The 12,677-nt window shown below is 46.9% G+C and overlaps 2 protein-coding genes and 1 pseudogene across 4 annotated transcripts in view; 2 read left to right on the top strand and 1 right to left on the bottom strand.

The window, feature by feature from the left end:
• The window catches only part of NUP210L (nucleoporin 210 like), a 144,213-nt gene extending 139,873 nt beyond the window's left edge, over window positions 1-4,340 (top strand). For both annotated transcript variants that reach the window (XM_053592512.1, XM_053592511.1), the window contains 3 exons: window positions 3,294-3,398; window positions 3,837-3,908; window positions 3,987-4,340. In XM_053592512.1, coding sequence (XP_053448487.1) covers window positions 3,294-3,398; window positions 3,837-3,908; window positions 3,987-4,087 — 278 coding nt within the window. In that variant the 3' untranslated portion in view covers window positions 4,088-4,340. The remainder of the gene's footprint in view (window positions 1-3,293; window positions 3,399-3,836; window positions 3,909-3,986) is intronic.
• Window positions 4,341-5,316: 976 nt separating this feature from the next.
• On the bottom strand, window positions 5,317-6,709 carry RPS27 (ribosomal protein S27). Its single transcript, XM_053592510.1, has 4 exons — window positions 6,671-6,709; window positions 6,254-6,362; window positions 5,802-5,912; window positions 5,317-5,398 (listed from the first exon to the last, which is right to left on the bottom strand). Exons 1-4 carry the CDS (start codon window positions 6,674-6,676, stop codon window positions 5,370-5,372), a joined length of 255 nt encoding a protein of 84 aa, XP_053448485.1. The 5' UTR covers window positions 6,677-6,709; the 3' UTR covers window positions 5,317-5,369.
• A 1,595-nt stretch (window positions 6,710-8,304) lies between these two features.
• Window positions 8,305-10,736, top strand: LOC128586570 (translation initiation factor eIF-2B subunit alpha-like; annotated as a pseudogene). Its single transcript, XR_008380259.1, has 3 exons — window positions 8,305-8,639; window positions 8,935-8,956; window positions 9,186-10,736. The product of XR_008380259.1 is annotated as a translation initiation factor eIF-2B subunit alpha-like (transcript).
• Window positions 10,737-12,677: the final 1,941 nt, after the last annotated feature.

The following is a 12,677-nucleotide window of genomic DNA, read 5'->3' as shown; positions in this document are numbered from 1 at the left end:
ACACCAGAGCTGGTGGGTTCAAATCCAGCCCGGGGCCTGCCAAACAATAACTACAACCAAAAAATAGCTGGGCATTGTGACAGGCACCTGTAGTCCCAGCTACTTGGGAGGCAGAGGCAAGAAAATCACTTAAGCCAGGAGTTGGAAGTTGCTGTGAGCTGATGCCACGGCACTCCACCCAGGACGATTGCAGTTGTCTCAAAAAAAAAAAAAGGGCGGTGCCTGTGGCTCAGTGAGCAGGGCGCCGGCCCCATATACTGAGGGTGGCGGGTTCAAACCCAGCCCCGGCCAAACTGCAACAAAAAAATAGCCGGGTGTTGTGGCGGGCGCCTGTAGTCCCAGCTACTCGGGAGGCTGAGGCAGGAGAATTGCCTAAGCCCAGGAGTTGGAGGTTGCTGTGAGCTGTGTGATGCCACGGCACTCTACTGAGGGCAGTAAAGTGAAACTCTGTCTCTACAAAAAAAAAAAAAAGATCCACAGGCATCACCAACGTTGCCTAGGGCACAAAAATTTGCTGAGGGCTGGGCAAGGTGGCTCTTGCCTGTAATTCCAGCACTCTGGGAGGCAGAAGTAGGTAGACTGCCTGAGCTTATAGGTTCGAGACCAGCCTGAGCTAGATCAAAACCTAGTCTCTAAAAATAGGCAGGCATTATGGTGGGCACCTATAGCCCCAACTACTTGGGAAACTTGAGGCAAAAGAATCCCTTGAGCCTAAGAGTTTGAGGTTGCTGTGAGATATAACACCACAGCACTCTTACAAGGGCAACAAAGTGAGACTCTGTAATCCAAAATCATTAAATAGTACTTCAGAAATAAACAACATGGTAAATACTACAGAAAAAGACCAGATTCAGGCTGAGACGGGTAGATCGCATGAGCTGAGGAGTTTGAGGCCGGCCTGAGCAAGAGCGAGACCCCATCTCTAAAAAAAATAGCTGTGGGGCAGAGCCTGTGGGTCAGTCAGTAAGGCGCCAGCCCCATATACCGAGGGTGGCGGGTTCAAACCCGGCCCCTGCTGAACTGCAACCAAAAAATAGCTGGGCGTTGTGGCAGGTGCCTGTAGTCCCAGCTACTCAGGAAGCTGAGGCAAGGAGGTTGCTGTGAGCTGTGTGATGCCATGGCACTCTACCGAGGGCCATAAAGTGAGACTGTCTCTACAAAAAACAAACAAACAAACAAACAAACAGCTGTGTGTTATGGCAGGCGCCTGTAGTCCAAGCTACCTAGAAGGATGAAGCAAGAGGATCACTTAAGCACAAGTTTGAGGTTGCGGTGAGTTATGACATTACAGCACTCTATACTGGAGAAAAGAAAGTAAGACTGTTTGAAAAAAGAGAAAAAAACCACATTCAAAAAATAAAATAAATAATAAAAAACCACATTCAAGACAGGACCCAATCAGGAAAAGTCCGGTATAATCAGCACATACAAATGCACGCAATAATACTAGGAAAGTTAAAGCCAAAAGCTTTGAACAGTGGTACCTGATCAAAGATTAGATTTTACTTTGTGAATCCTCAAATTATTCCTGAGTAAGGTAGTTGAAAATATGACAGTACAGCTGGGAAGTGAAGACCAGTTTAGAGGTTAGTGGTACAGGGCCTAGAGATGTTGAATAGCAACTTGGGATGACTACCTGGTAACCAATCATGTGGGAAGGCATGAAATTCAGGCAGTTTATTTCTAGACAATGAAGAGTTTGAAATTACCAAATGCAGATTGCACATATCCTTCAAAAACACAAGTTTTATTGAGGGTAAGGTTAGATAAGTAAGAATGCTTGGTAGAAATGACATCCTGAATAGGACAAGGTTACAATGGATATTCAAGAAATGTTTCAGGCTCTGCACCTGTAGCTGAGCAGCTAGAGCGCCAGCTATATACACTAAAGCTGGCAGGTGAACCCAGCCCAGGCCTGCCAAACAACAACTACAACCAAAAAATAGCTGAGCGTTGTGGCAGGTGCCTATAGTCCCAGCTAATTGGGAGGCTGAGACAACAGAATCACTTAAGCCCAAGAGTTTGAGGTTGCTGTGAGCTGTGACTCAACGGCACTCTATGGTGGACAACATAGTGAGACTGTCTCAAAAAAAAAAAAAAAAAAGTTTCAGGTTAAAGGGATCAGAATTATAAATTCAATCAACAAGAATAAGTTTGGGGCAGCGCCTATGGCTCAAAGGAGTAGGCCGCTGGCCCCATATGCCAGAGGTGGTAGGTTCAAACCCAGTCCCATTCAAAAACTGCCAAAAAAAAAATAATAGTAAGTTTGGTGAAGAAAAGTATGTCACCTGGGACTACTACGCATGAGAGATACAAGCAGCATTTTAAGGTAGCAGAGGACTTGAAGTGTCCTTTGTAATCTGAGAGGAAGAAATAATAGGCTTAAGATTTGGAGAACTTTTTTTTGTTTGTTTTTGGCCAGGGCCAGCGCCCTACTCCTTTGAACCGCAGGTGTTGCCCGGTTTTTTTTTCTTGTTTTTTGCAGTTTTTGGCCAGGGCTAGGTTTGAACCCACCACCTCCAGCATATAGGGCCGGTTCCCTACTCCATTGAGCCACAGGCACTGCTCCGGCCCAGTTTTTTTTTTTTTTTTTGAAGACAGAGCCTCAAGCTGTCACCCTAGGTAGAGTACTGTTACATCACAGCTCACAGCAACCTCAAACTCCTGGGCTCACGTGAGTCTCCTGCCTCCGCCTCCCAAGGAGCTGGGACTACAAGCGCCCGCCACAATGTCTGGCTGATTTTTGGTTGTAGCTGCCATTGTTGTCGGGCCGGGCTGGATTCGAACATGCTAGCTCAAGTGTATGTGGCTGACGCCTTGGTCATTTGAGCCACAGGCGCTGAGCCTGGAGATGAGAGGTCAAAAAAGGTGGAGAAGCCAAATATAGTTCACACCCGCAGCCCTCATCTTTCTGGCAAGGTCTGGGTGGACTACTTCTCTTGACCACATGTATTTTTATTTTTTTTAAGAGAGGGAGTCTTACTTTGTCGCCCTTGGTAGAATGCCTCACATCACAGCTCACAGAAACCTCCAGCTCTTGGGCTTAGGAGATTCTCTTGCCTCAGCCTCCCAAGTAGCTAGGACCACAGGCACCCACCACAATGCCCGGCTATTTTTTGTTGCAGTTTGGCCAGGGCCGGGTTTGAACCTGCCACCCTTGGTATATGGGGCCTGGCGCACTACTCACTGATCCACAGGCACCACCCAGCTCCATGTATTTTTAAATGCAGCATCTGCCCTGGATGTGTTATTAAGTAAAACCATTATCTTGTTTTGTGATGACCAATACACAGATCAATATGAAGATTCAACCATCTTCAAGCAATTCATTGGTTCTTACCAGATCCTCCTCTTTACCCTTTTTGCAGTGTTGGCATCAACAGCTTTCATCTTTCTAGGTAAGGAGTCGTTACATTCAGCACCATGGACTTTGACTTGGATACTGCCTTCATTTCCCAAACTGAATGAGGATGAAAATTAGCTGTTTATCACATATAATTTATGACAAATGGTTGAAACTGAGTTAGCCTCCCTAGCCCTAGTCACCTACTCCTCTTCAACTTACTACCTTGAAGCAATAAACCATGAAAGACTCTAAATCAGGAACCACTGTACAATCTTGACAGCTACTTTTGCTGAAATTAATAGCTAAGGATGGTTAAACTAACACATCCCTGTTATCTGGATTTTCATCTTTGAACCATAGATTGAATGAAAATACCCCCATTATGGGTCAAGTAAAAATTTCCTATATTACTATTACTCTGAAGCATTATGGCTTCCACAATATTAACCAAACATTTTTTTTTTTTTTACATCTCTCGTCTCTTTTCTAGCATACAATGCCTTCCTCAACAAGATACAGACTGTTCCAATTGTATATGTACCAACTCCAGGACCACAGTCAGGTAAACCACCACTGACCTCATCTTTGAAAAAACATACACGATTTAATTCATTCAAGCCTTCTTCTTTCCCCCTTCTAGGTTCTTACACTTCCACATATTCTCCCCCTCCTTTCATGAATCCACAAGTCCCACTGGCCCAGAGTCGACTACAACATTGGTTATGGAGTATAAGGCACTAACTCACGCTTAGACAAGTCCCCTTTAACTGCAGAGGAATGGTGATTTCTAGCTCTGAAAAAGGAACCTAGCGGTAATCTCTATGCTAAGCCTCTAAAAACAAGGCTTCTGGGAACTGTAAATAAAGGACCCTAAGCGGTTTTATTTTTTAATTAAAGTAATGTGTTGGATTGTGTTGTAAAGATTCATTGTCTGTTCTTAACAAAACACGAAGAGAAAAATCTCATGTATGCAGTATCCCAGTTTAAAAATCAAACTCTGGGGTGGCGCCTGTGGCTCAGTGAGTAGGGCGCCGGCCCCATATGCCGAGGGTGGTGGGTTCAAACCCAGCCCCGGCCAAACTGCAACAACAACAACAACAACAAAAAAAAAAAAACAGCCGGGCGTTGTGGCGGGGGTCTGTAGTCCCAGCTGCTTGGGAGGCTGAGGCAAGAGAATCGCGTAAGCCCAAGAGTTAGAGATTGCTGTGAGCCATGTGACGCCACGGCATTCTACCCGAGGGCAGTACAGTGAGACTCTGTCTCTACAAAATAAATAAATAAATAAGGGCAGCGCCTGTGGCTCAAGGAGTAGGGCGCCGGTCCCGTATGCCGAAAGTGGCGAGTTCAAACCCAGCCCTGGCCAAAAAAGAAAATGTGTCAAATGGTCTATAAAACCAGTGTATGGTTCCCAATGATCGCATTAATGTACACAGCTATGATTTAATAAAAATATATATATATTCAAAAAATAAAAATAAAAATCCCTACTCACATTCTAAAAAAAAAATAAATAAATAAATAAAAATAAAACTCTGAAGATGGATCCAAAAAGCCTAGTGGTTAAAACTGTTCCAAATGGATTTTTTTTTTTTTTTTGTAGAGACAGAGTCTCACTTTATGGCCCTCGGTAGAGTGCCGTGGCATCACACAGCTCACAGCAACCTCCAGCTCCTGGGCTTAAGTGATTCTCTTGCCTCAGCCTCCCGAGCAGCTGGGACTACAGGCGCCTGCCACAGCACCCAGCTATTTTTTTGTTGCAGTTTGGCCGGGGCTGGGTTTGAACCCGCCACCCTCGGCATATGGGGCCGGCGCCCTACTCACTGAGCCACAGGTGCCGCCCTCCAAATGGATTTTTTAAGTATTTGGTCGCTTACTTGCCCCAAATGACTCTAATATTCCACTCTTCTGGTTGCCCCTGAATACCTGAGGCAGGAACTTCCTAGCAGTTAAACAAGACAACAAACAAGATATATCCAAAATGCCTTTATTGGGATGGTTTCCCATTCATTCAAGCAGGGTACTTTCAGTGCTGCTTCCTTCTGAAGGAACATCCTGCAAGGAAAAGTTTCAGAGATTAGCCCTAGTACCTCACCCACCCCTACAAAACAAGCAGATGCCTGGTGACCCATCCACATAAATCTACATCATTACTTTTTTCAACTCCCTTAGTTACCTAATCATTTATATCACTTTTGTGGCTGCATATCACCTTAAGCCCATATAAAACCCTTTTATCACCCATCCATCCCAACTTTACATGTTTACAAATACATGATTTCTGGTAAAAACTGCTTTTCCAAAAAGGGAACTACCAAATCTAAAACTGTCTCTTTACAAGACAGTCTCAAAATTAACATTGTACATGATCCTACTCACCATAAGATTCAATGCCTTTAACATTTAATAAAGTGAAAGAAAGATTCAAACCCCAAATCACATTACTTAAGCCATTTACCTTCTGTAAGCCTTGCTTTTCCTCCTGTAGGCTGGCAGAGGACAGTAGAGCAACCAACACACAAAACTACTGTCTGTGCATGGCTAAACACCGTAGTGATTTTGTAGCATCCTGGGGGGACCACGAAACAGCAAAGAGTTAACGTTTATCCCCTTATTATTCCCATAGCTTTCCTTAACATTTTAAGCCCAACTCATCTCATTCATTAGTTTTCCACCACAAAAGAACGAAAAGTTTACATATAGAATTTTAATGAGAGGTAACTCTGAATTGAATCATGTCCTATAAAATTTACAACCTTGACAATCTAGTACCTCCGAAATACAAGAAAATCAAGGACAGTCTTACAAGATAACTAAGTAAAGCTGCTGGGCTGCATCCCGAGTACAACATAGCTCACACTACTTCTGCCTGGTGAAGCCCAGCGCTGCGCCACCAAACCTCCCCCTTACCTGGGCATTTCACGTCCATGAAGTAGGAGTTGGGGCTCTGCACCAGGCGCTTCTTCTTGTGTTTCCTCTTTTCCTCTTCTGGAGAGGGATGAAGGAGATCCTTTGCGAGCTAAGAGGAGCAGAAATGCATAGATTTAGAAACCAATGGCGAAAATGAGATGACGGAAAACAGCCCCCGCTATCACACACCGGGGAAAGCTCGCCCCGCGCGGCCCCTGGTGTCTGCGCAGTCGGGCCGCCATCTTATCTCCGCTCCGCTCCAGTCTATGCGGGCGGCCCGGGGCCGCTGCGGTCCCTGGAGTTACTGTCCTAAGTGCGGAGGGTACATGAGGACCCTCTGCGATCCGAAATCAGCGTGAGGGGAGCGTGCGGACAGACGAGCGAGATCTCCGCCGCAACCTGCACCAAGAGACTCACAGGCATATTGGCGTGTGGAGGCCGTCACCGCCGGAAAGGGGTGGGCATGCAAAGCCTGCTCCTTATATGCGGCGTCCTACAGGAAGTGACGCACCGCGCTTGTGCAGCCATGTTTGGAAGGTCCTGCGCTCTGGCTGCCGCCGGGAGGGGAAGGGAGGTCTCTAAACGGTAGTTACCGCACGGCTGTATTGCCTTGTGAGGAGGTTAGCTGGCCTCCTTGACGTCTGCGTTTCTTTACTATTGACGGGGATAAATGGGGACTTTGAAAGTTTTGTGGCACGCTTTGACAGTTAAAACCTGATAAATAGCGCCTGTGGCTCAGTGAGTAGGGCGCCGGCCGCATATGCTGAGGGTGGCGGGTTCAAACCTCAGCCCCGGCCGAACTGCAACCAAAAAATAGCCGGGCGTTGTGGCGGGCGCCTGTAGTCCCAGCTACTCCGGAGGCTGAGGCAAGAGAATCGCTTAAGCCCAGGAGTTGGAGGTTGCTGTGAGCCGTGTGACGCCACGGCACTCTACCCGAGGGCGGTACAGTGAGACTCTGTCTCTACAAAAAAAAAAAAAAAACCTGATAAATAGGAATGGTTGAGGTAAACGAACCATATCTGAGACTTTTTCAATTACCCATAATCGTAACTATGTTTCTGTTGGTTTAGTTTAACCCTATGTAGCAATAAAGTATGTAAATATGAAGAAAAAGGCTCGGCACCACAGGGCCGCCGAACAACAATGACAACCGCAATTAAAAACCAGCCGGGCGGGCGGTGCCTGTGGCTCAGTGAGTAGGGCGCCGGCCCCATATGCCGAGGGTGGCGGGTTTGGACCCAGCCCTGGCCAAACTGCAACAGGAAAAATAGCCGGACGTTGTGGCGGGCGCCTGTAGTCCCACCTGCTCGGGAGGCTGAGGCAAGAGAATCGCGTAAGCCCAGGCGTTAGAGGTTGCTGTGAGCCGTGTGACGCCCGGCACTCTACCCGAGGGCGGTACAGTGAGACTCTGTCTATACAAAAAAAAGCCGGGCGTTGTGGCGGGCGCCTGTGGTCCCGGCTACCTGGGAGGCGGAGGCAGGAGACTCGCTTGACCCCAGGAGCTGGAGGTTGCTGTGAGCCGTGATGCCAAGCTGCCCAGGACGACAGCTTGAGGCTCTGTCTCAAAAATAAATAAATAATAAATAAAATAAAATTATTATTATTATTTTTTTTTTTGTAGAGACAGAGTTGCATTTTATGGCCCTAGGTAGAGTGCCATGGCCGAGGCTGGGTTTGAACCCTAAGTATATGGGGCCGGCGCCCTACCCACTGAGCCACAGGCGCCACCCACAAAATAATTTTATTTTACTGGGTGGCACCTGTGGCTCAGTCGGTAAGGTGCTGGCCCCATATACCGAGGGTGGTGGGTTCAAACCCGGCCCCGGGCAAAATGCAACAAAAAAACAGCCGGGTGTTGTGGCGGGCACCTGTACTCCCAGCTACTTGGGAGGCTGAGGCAAGAGAATCGCTTAAGCCGAAGGGTTGGAGGCTGGGAGCCTGAGGCTCTGTCTCAAAAAAAAAAAAAGGTAGAATCTCCGTGGCTTGCAGTCAGCCCGGTTGCTGAACTCGCTCGAGGCAGGGTGGGCGGCTCCAGGACTCTGGCTCCTCAGTCCTAAGGGCACCGTGGACGACAGGGAGTTAATTGAATACTTTAAGTCTCAGATGAAAGAAGATCCTGACATGGCCTCAGCGGTGGTTGCCATCCGGACTTTACTGGAGTTTTTGAAGAGAGATAAAAGGGAGACAATCCAAGGCCTGAGAGCAAACCTCACCAGTGCAATAGAGACCCTGTGTGGTGTGGACTCCTCTGTGGCAGTGTCCTCTGGCAGGGAGCTCTTTCTTCGCTTCATCAGCCTTACCTCCCTGGAATACTTTGATTACTCCAAATGTAAAAAGATTATGATTGAGCGGGGAGAACTTTTTCTCTTTTTTTTTTTTTTTTTTTGTAGAGACAGAGTCTCACTATACTGCCCTCGGGTAGAGTGCCGTGGCGTCTCACGGCTCACAGCAACCTCTTACTCTTGGGCTTACGGGATTCTCTTGCCTCAGCCTCCCAAGCAGCTGGGACTACAGGCGCCCGCCACAACGCCCGGCTATTTTTTTTGTTGCAGTTTGGCCGGGGCTGGGTTTGAACCCGCCACCCTCGGCATATGGGGCCGGTGCCCTACTCACTGAGCCACAGGTGCCGCCCAGAGAACTTTTTCTCAAGAGAATATCACTGTCAAGAAATAAGATTGCAGGGCGGCGCCTGTGGCTCAGTAGGTAGGGCACCGGCCCCATATGCCGAGGGTGGCGGGTTCAAACCCGGCCCCGGCCAAACTGCAACCAAAAAATAGCCGGGCGTTGTGGCGGGTGCCTGTAGTCCCAGCTACTCGGGAGGCTGAGGCAAGAGAATCGCTTAAGCCCAGGAGTTGGAGGTTGCTGTGAGCTGTGTGAGGCCACGGCACTCTACAGAGGGCCATAAAGTGAGACTCTGTCTCTACAAAAAAAGAAATAAGATTGCAGATTTGTGCCATACTTTCATCAAAGATGGAGCAAAAATACTGACTCACGCCTACTCCAGAGTGGTCCTGAGAGTCCTAGAAGCAGCTGTGGCAGCCAAGAAGAGATTCAGTGTATACAGAGTCACAGCCTGATTTATCAGGTAAGAAAATGGCCAAAGCCCTCTGCCAGCTCAACATCCCTGTCACTGTGGTGCTGGATGCTGCTGTTGGTTATATCATGGAGAAAGCAGATCTTGTCATAGTTGGTGCAGAAGGAGTTGTTGAAAACGGAGGAATTATTAACAAGATTGGAACCAACCAGATGGCTGTGTGTGCCAAAGCACAGAACAAGCCTTTTTATGTGGTTGCAGAAAGTTTCAAGTTTGTGCGGCTCTTTCCACTAAACCGGCAAGATGTCCCAGATAAGTTCAAGTATAAAGCACATACTCTCAGGTCTGTGCAGACTGGACAAGATCTCAGAGAGGAGCATCCGTGGGTCGACTACACTGCCCCTTCTCTAATCACGCTGCTGTTTACAGACCTGGGAGTGCTGACCCCCTCAGCAGTCAGTGATGAACTCATCAAGCTCTATCTATAACCACCAGGCCCTCTCCTGCTAATGTACAGCTGAGGTGAGCAGCCACATGACCTCCCAGTGAGCCAGGCCAAAACGGAATTGTTTTTTATTGAAGATTGATGGACTAAGGATTTAAAATTATAAATTGTAGAGAATCTTTCTTATTTCAGTCCCACCTAAAACTTATCCATGGTTCTGAAACCCAACCTAAACGTGCTTACAGTTTCCAGAACGAAAAGTTAGATTATAGGCTACTTAACCAATGAAAGGTGTACCTAAGTCCACTTCCTTTCATCCTCCCCTGCACTCCAGACTGATTTGCCAAACACATCCATAAAAGATAAAGGCTGAAAAGCAGCCATTCCCAACTACAACCATGCCCTCTCCAATAAATGGCTAACAGCTGGCCGGGACATAAATTACACATGTGAGAAAGGGAAGGCATAAGGAACAATACTGAATTTGCATCTGGCCTTCCGTGCTGAACACGTCCCAGCAGGATCAAGACAAATAGAATAAAAAACATACACAAGGAAAGCAGAAATAGCATTTAGCAGTAAGATCCTGCATCACCACTGAAGGAGATGCCTTCCAAAATATGTGTAAACTGAAATTCTGTATCTGTAAAAGGTGTGAACTTTCCTTTAAACATATTTGGGACTAAATAGCTTTTTTAAATTACATTTGAGAACAAAGTTACATCTTTTCAAATAAATTATAAGAATTTTGGAAAAAAAAGTAAAGATGTAAATATGGTAACAGGTATATGGGTATAGATTACTTTCCACCTGTATGATTATAGTCTTAGAAAATTCTCTAAAAATTGAATTGTTGAAAAAAATTCAATTGTTGAATCAAAACTAGGGATACTGGGAAGTACTACTCAGCTGACTTCCAATAAAGTTTTGCAAGTTTACGCTCCCACATTGTTTTCCACACATTGACTTCCTTGCCAGAGAATGAAAAGGAAGACATTGTCTTCTGTAATAATAATGACCAACGGTTTAAGGAAGTGTCCAATCTGCAGCCCATGGGCTACATGCTGAGTTATTTTTTGTTGTTGTTGTTGTGGTTTTTTTTTGGGGGGGTGGGTTGCAGTTTTTGGCTGGGGCTGGGTTTGAACCCACTACCTCTGGATATGGGGCTGGCGCCCTACTCCTTTGAGCCACAGGCGCTGACCTGTTTTTGTTTTTGTTTTTGTGAGAGTCTCATTTACTCACCCTTGGTAGAGTGCTGTGGCATCACAACTCACAGCAACCTCCAACTCCTGGGCTTAGGCCATTCTCTTGCCTCAACCTCCCGAGTAGTTGGGACTACAGGAGTGGGGCCACAACGCTTGGCTATTTTTTGTTGCAGTTTGGCCAGGCCAGGTTCGAACCTGCCACCCTCAGTATGTGGGGCTAACACCCTACCCACTGAGCTACAGGCACTGTCCCCAGCTCTTTTTAGAGACAAGGTCTCACTCTTGCTCAGGGTGGTCTTGAACTCATGAGCTCATGATTTTTTTTTTTTTTTTTTTGAACAGAGTGTCACTCTGAGACTAGAGTGCCATAGCATATAGCTCACAGCAACCTCAGACTCCTGGGCCCAAGAGGAGTATCTGAGACTACAGTTGCCTACCACAACACACCCCTAGGTATTTTTTCTATTTTTTGTAGAGATGGGGGTCTTGCATTTGCTCAGGTTAGTCTCAAACTCCTGAGCTTAAGCAATCCACTAGCCTCTGCCTCCCAGAGTGCTGGGATTACAGGCAAGAGCCACCACACCAACCCACCACATGCTGATTTTGTGAGGATATTTTTTGCTTATTTGTGGTGTCAGATATCATGAAAAGTATGCAGGGATCTTATTTTAGTTAATTAGCTTTATTTCGTGTTTGTGTAGTTAATGTATGGCCCAAGACAACTCTTGTTCTTCCAACATGTGGAAGAGAAAAAAAAAAAAAAAGGTCAGACACTGCTGGTTTAGAATGTCCATTTGTAGCACTGGACAAGGGAGCTCATTCGATCCTACCTAGCACTCTGGGAGGCCTAGGCTGGTGGATTGCCTTAGCTCAGGAGTTTGAGACTAGCCTGAGCAAGAGCTTGACCCTGGGCTCAGTGCCCATAGCTCAGTGGCTGTGGCGCTGGTCACATTCACCAGGGCTGGAGCTGCTGGAAGGAAACAGCCAGGACCCAGATTGAAAGTACTAGCTTGCGGGAGGCGCCTGTGACTCAGTTGGTAAGGCGCCGGCCCCATATACCGAGGGTAGCAGGTTCAAACCCGGCCCCGGCCAAACCGCAACCAAAAAATAGCTGGGCGTTGTGGCGGGCGCCTGTAGTCCCAGCTACTCGGGAGGCTGAGGCAAGAGAATCGCTTAAGCCCAGGAGTTGGAGGTTGCTGTGAGCTGTGTGAGGCCATGGCACTCTACCGGGGGCCATAAAGTGAGACTCTGTCTCTACAAAAAAAAAAAAGTACTAGCTTGCAAGACGTGAGGCTCTCTAGAGGTGCAGAAGAGCCTCCCACAGCCCTTGTAGTGGCTACTTATTGCGGGGATAACAGGTGTGAAGAGTGCTGTGTAATGACATACAGGAGCTACTTGCTTAAAGACCACAAAAAGGAAACTACGTACGGGCTTACTCCACAACTCCCTCAATGAAGTACCATAAGATGTTTAAGGTTGGGTGGGGCCTGTGGCTCAAGGAGTAAGGCTCTGGCCCCATATACCAGGGGTGGTGGGTTCAAGCCTGGCCCTGGCCAAAACTGCAAAAAAATAAAAAAAAGATGTTTAATGTTTAACACCTGCTTATTATTGAGTAACCCATCTTATCTCATTCTGGAATACTGAGTTACTTGGGGCTTGCCTCCAAGTTACAAGATTTCTCTAGTCTTGCTAGGAGAATGTCTTGCTCTCAGCGTTTCCTTTGATGTGTTGAGAACCAGT

Source organism: Nycticebus coucang, chromosome 5, assembly GCF_027406575.1.
Source record: "Nycticebus coucang isolate mNycCou1 chromosome 5, mNycCou1.pri, whole genome shotgun sequence".
Taxonomy (NCBI): Eukaryota; Metazoa; Chordata; class Mammalia; order Primates; family Lorisidae; genus Nycticebus; species Nycticebus coucang.
The sequence above is the reverse complement of the archived record's forward strand: the minus strand, read 5'-3'. Positions and strand labels throughout refer to the sequence as shown.

Coding starts and splice junctions, on each gene's coding strand:
- RPS27 (XM_053592510.1), bottom strand. Junction 5,913..6,253: donor CATGGACGTGAAATGCCCAG/GTAAGGGGGAGG, acceptor TGGTCCCCCCAG/GATGCTACAAAATCACTACG. Junction 5,399..5,801: donor AAAAGCAAGGCTTACAGAAG/GTAAATGGCTTA, acceptor TTTTCCTTGCAG/GATGTTCCTTCAGAAGGAAG.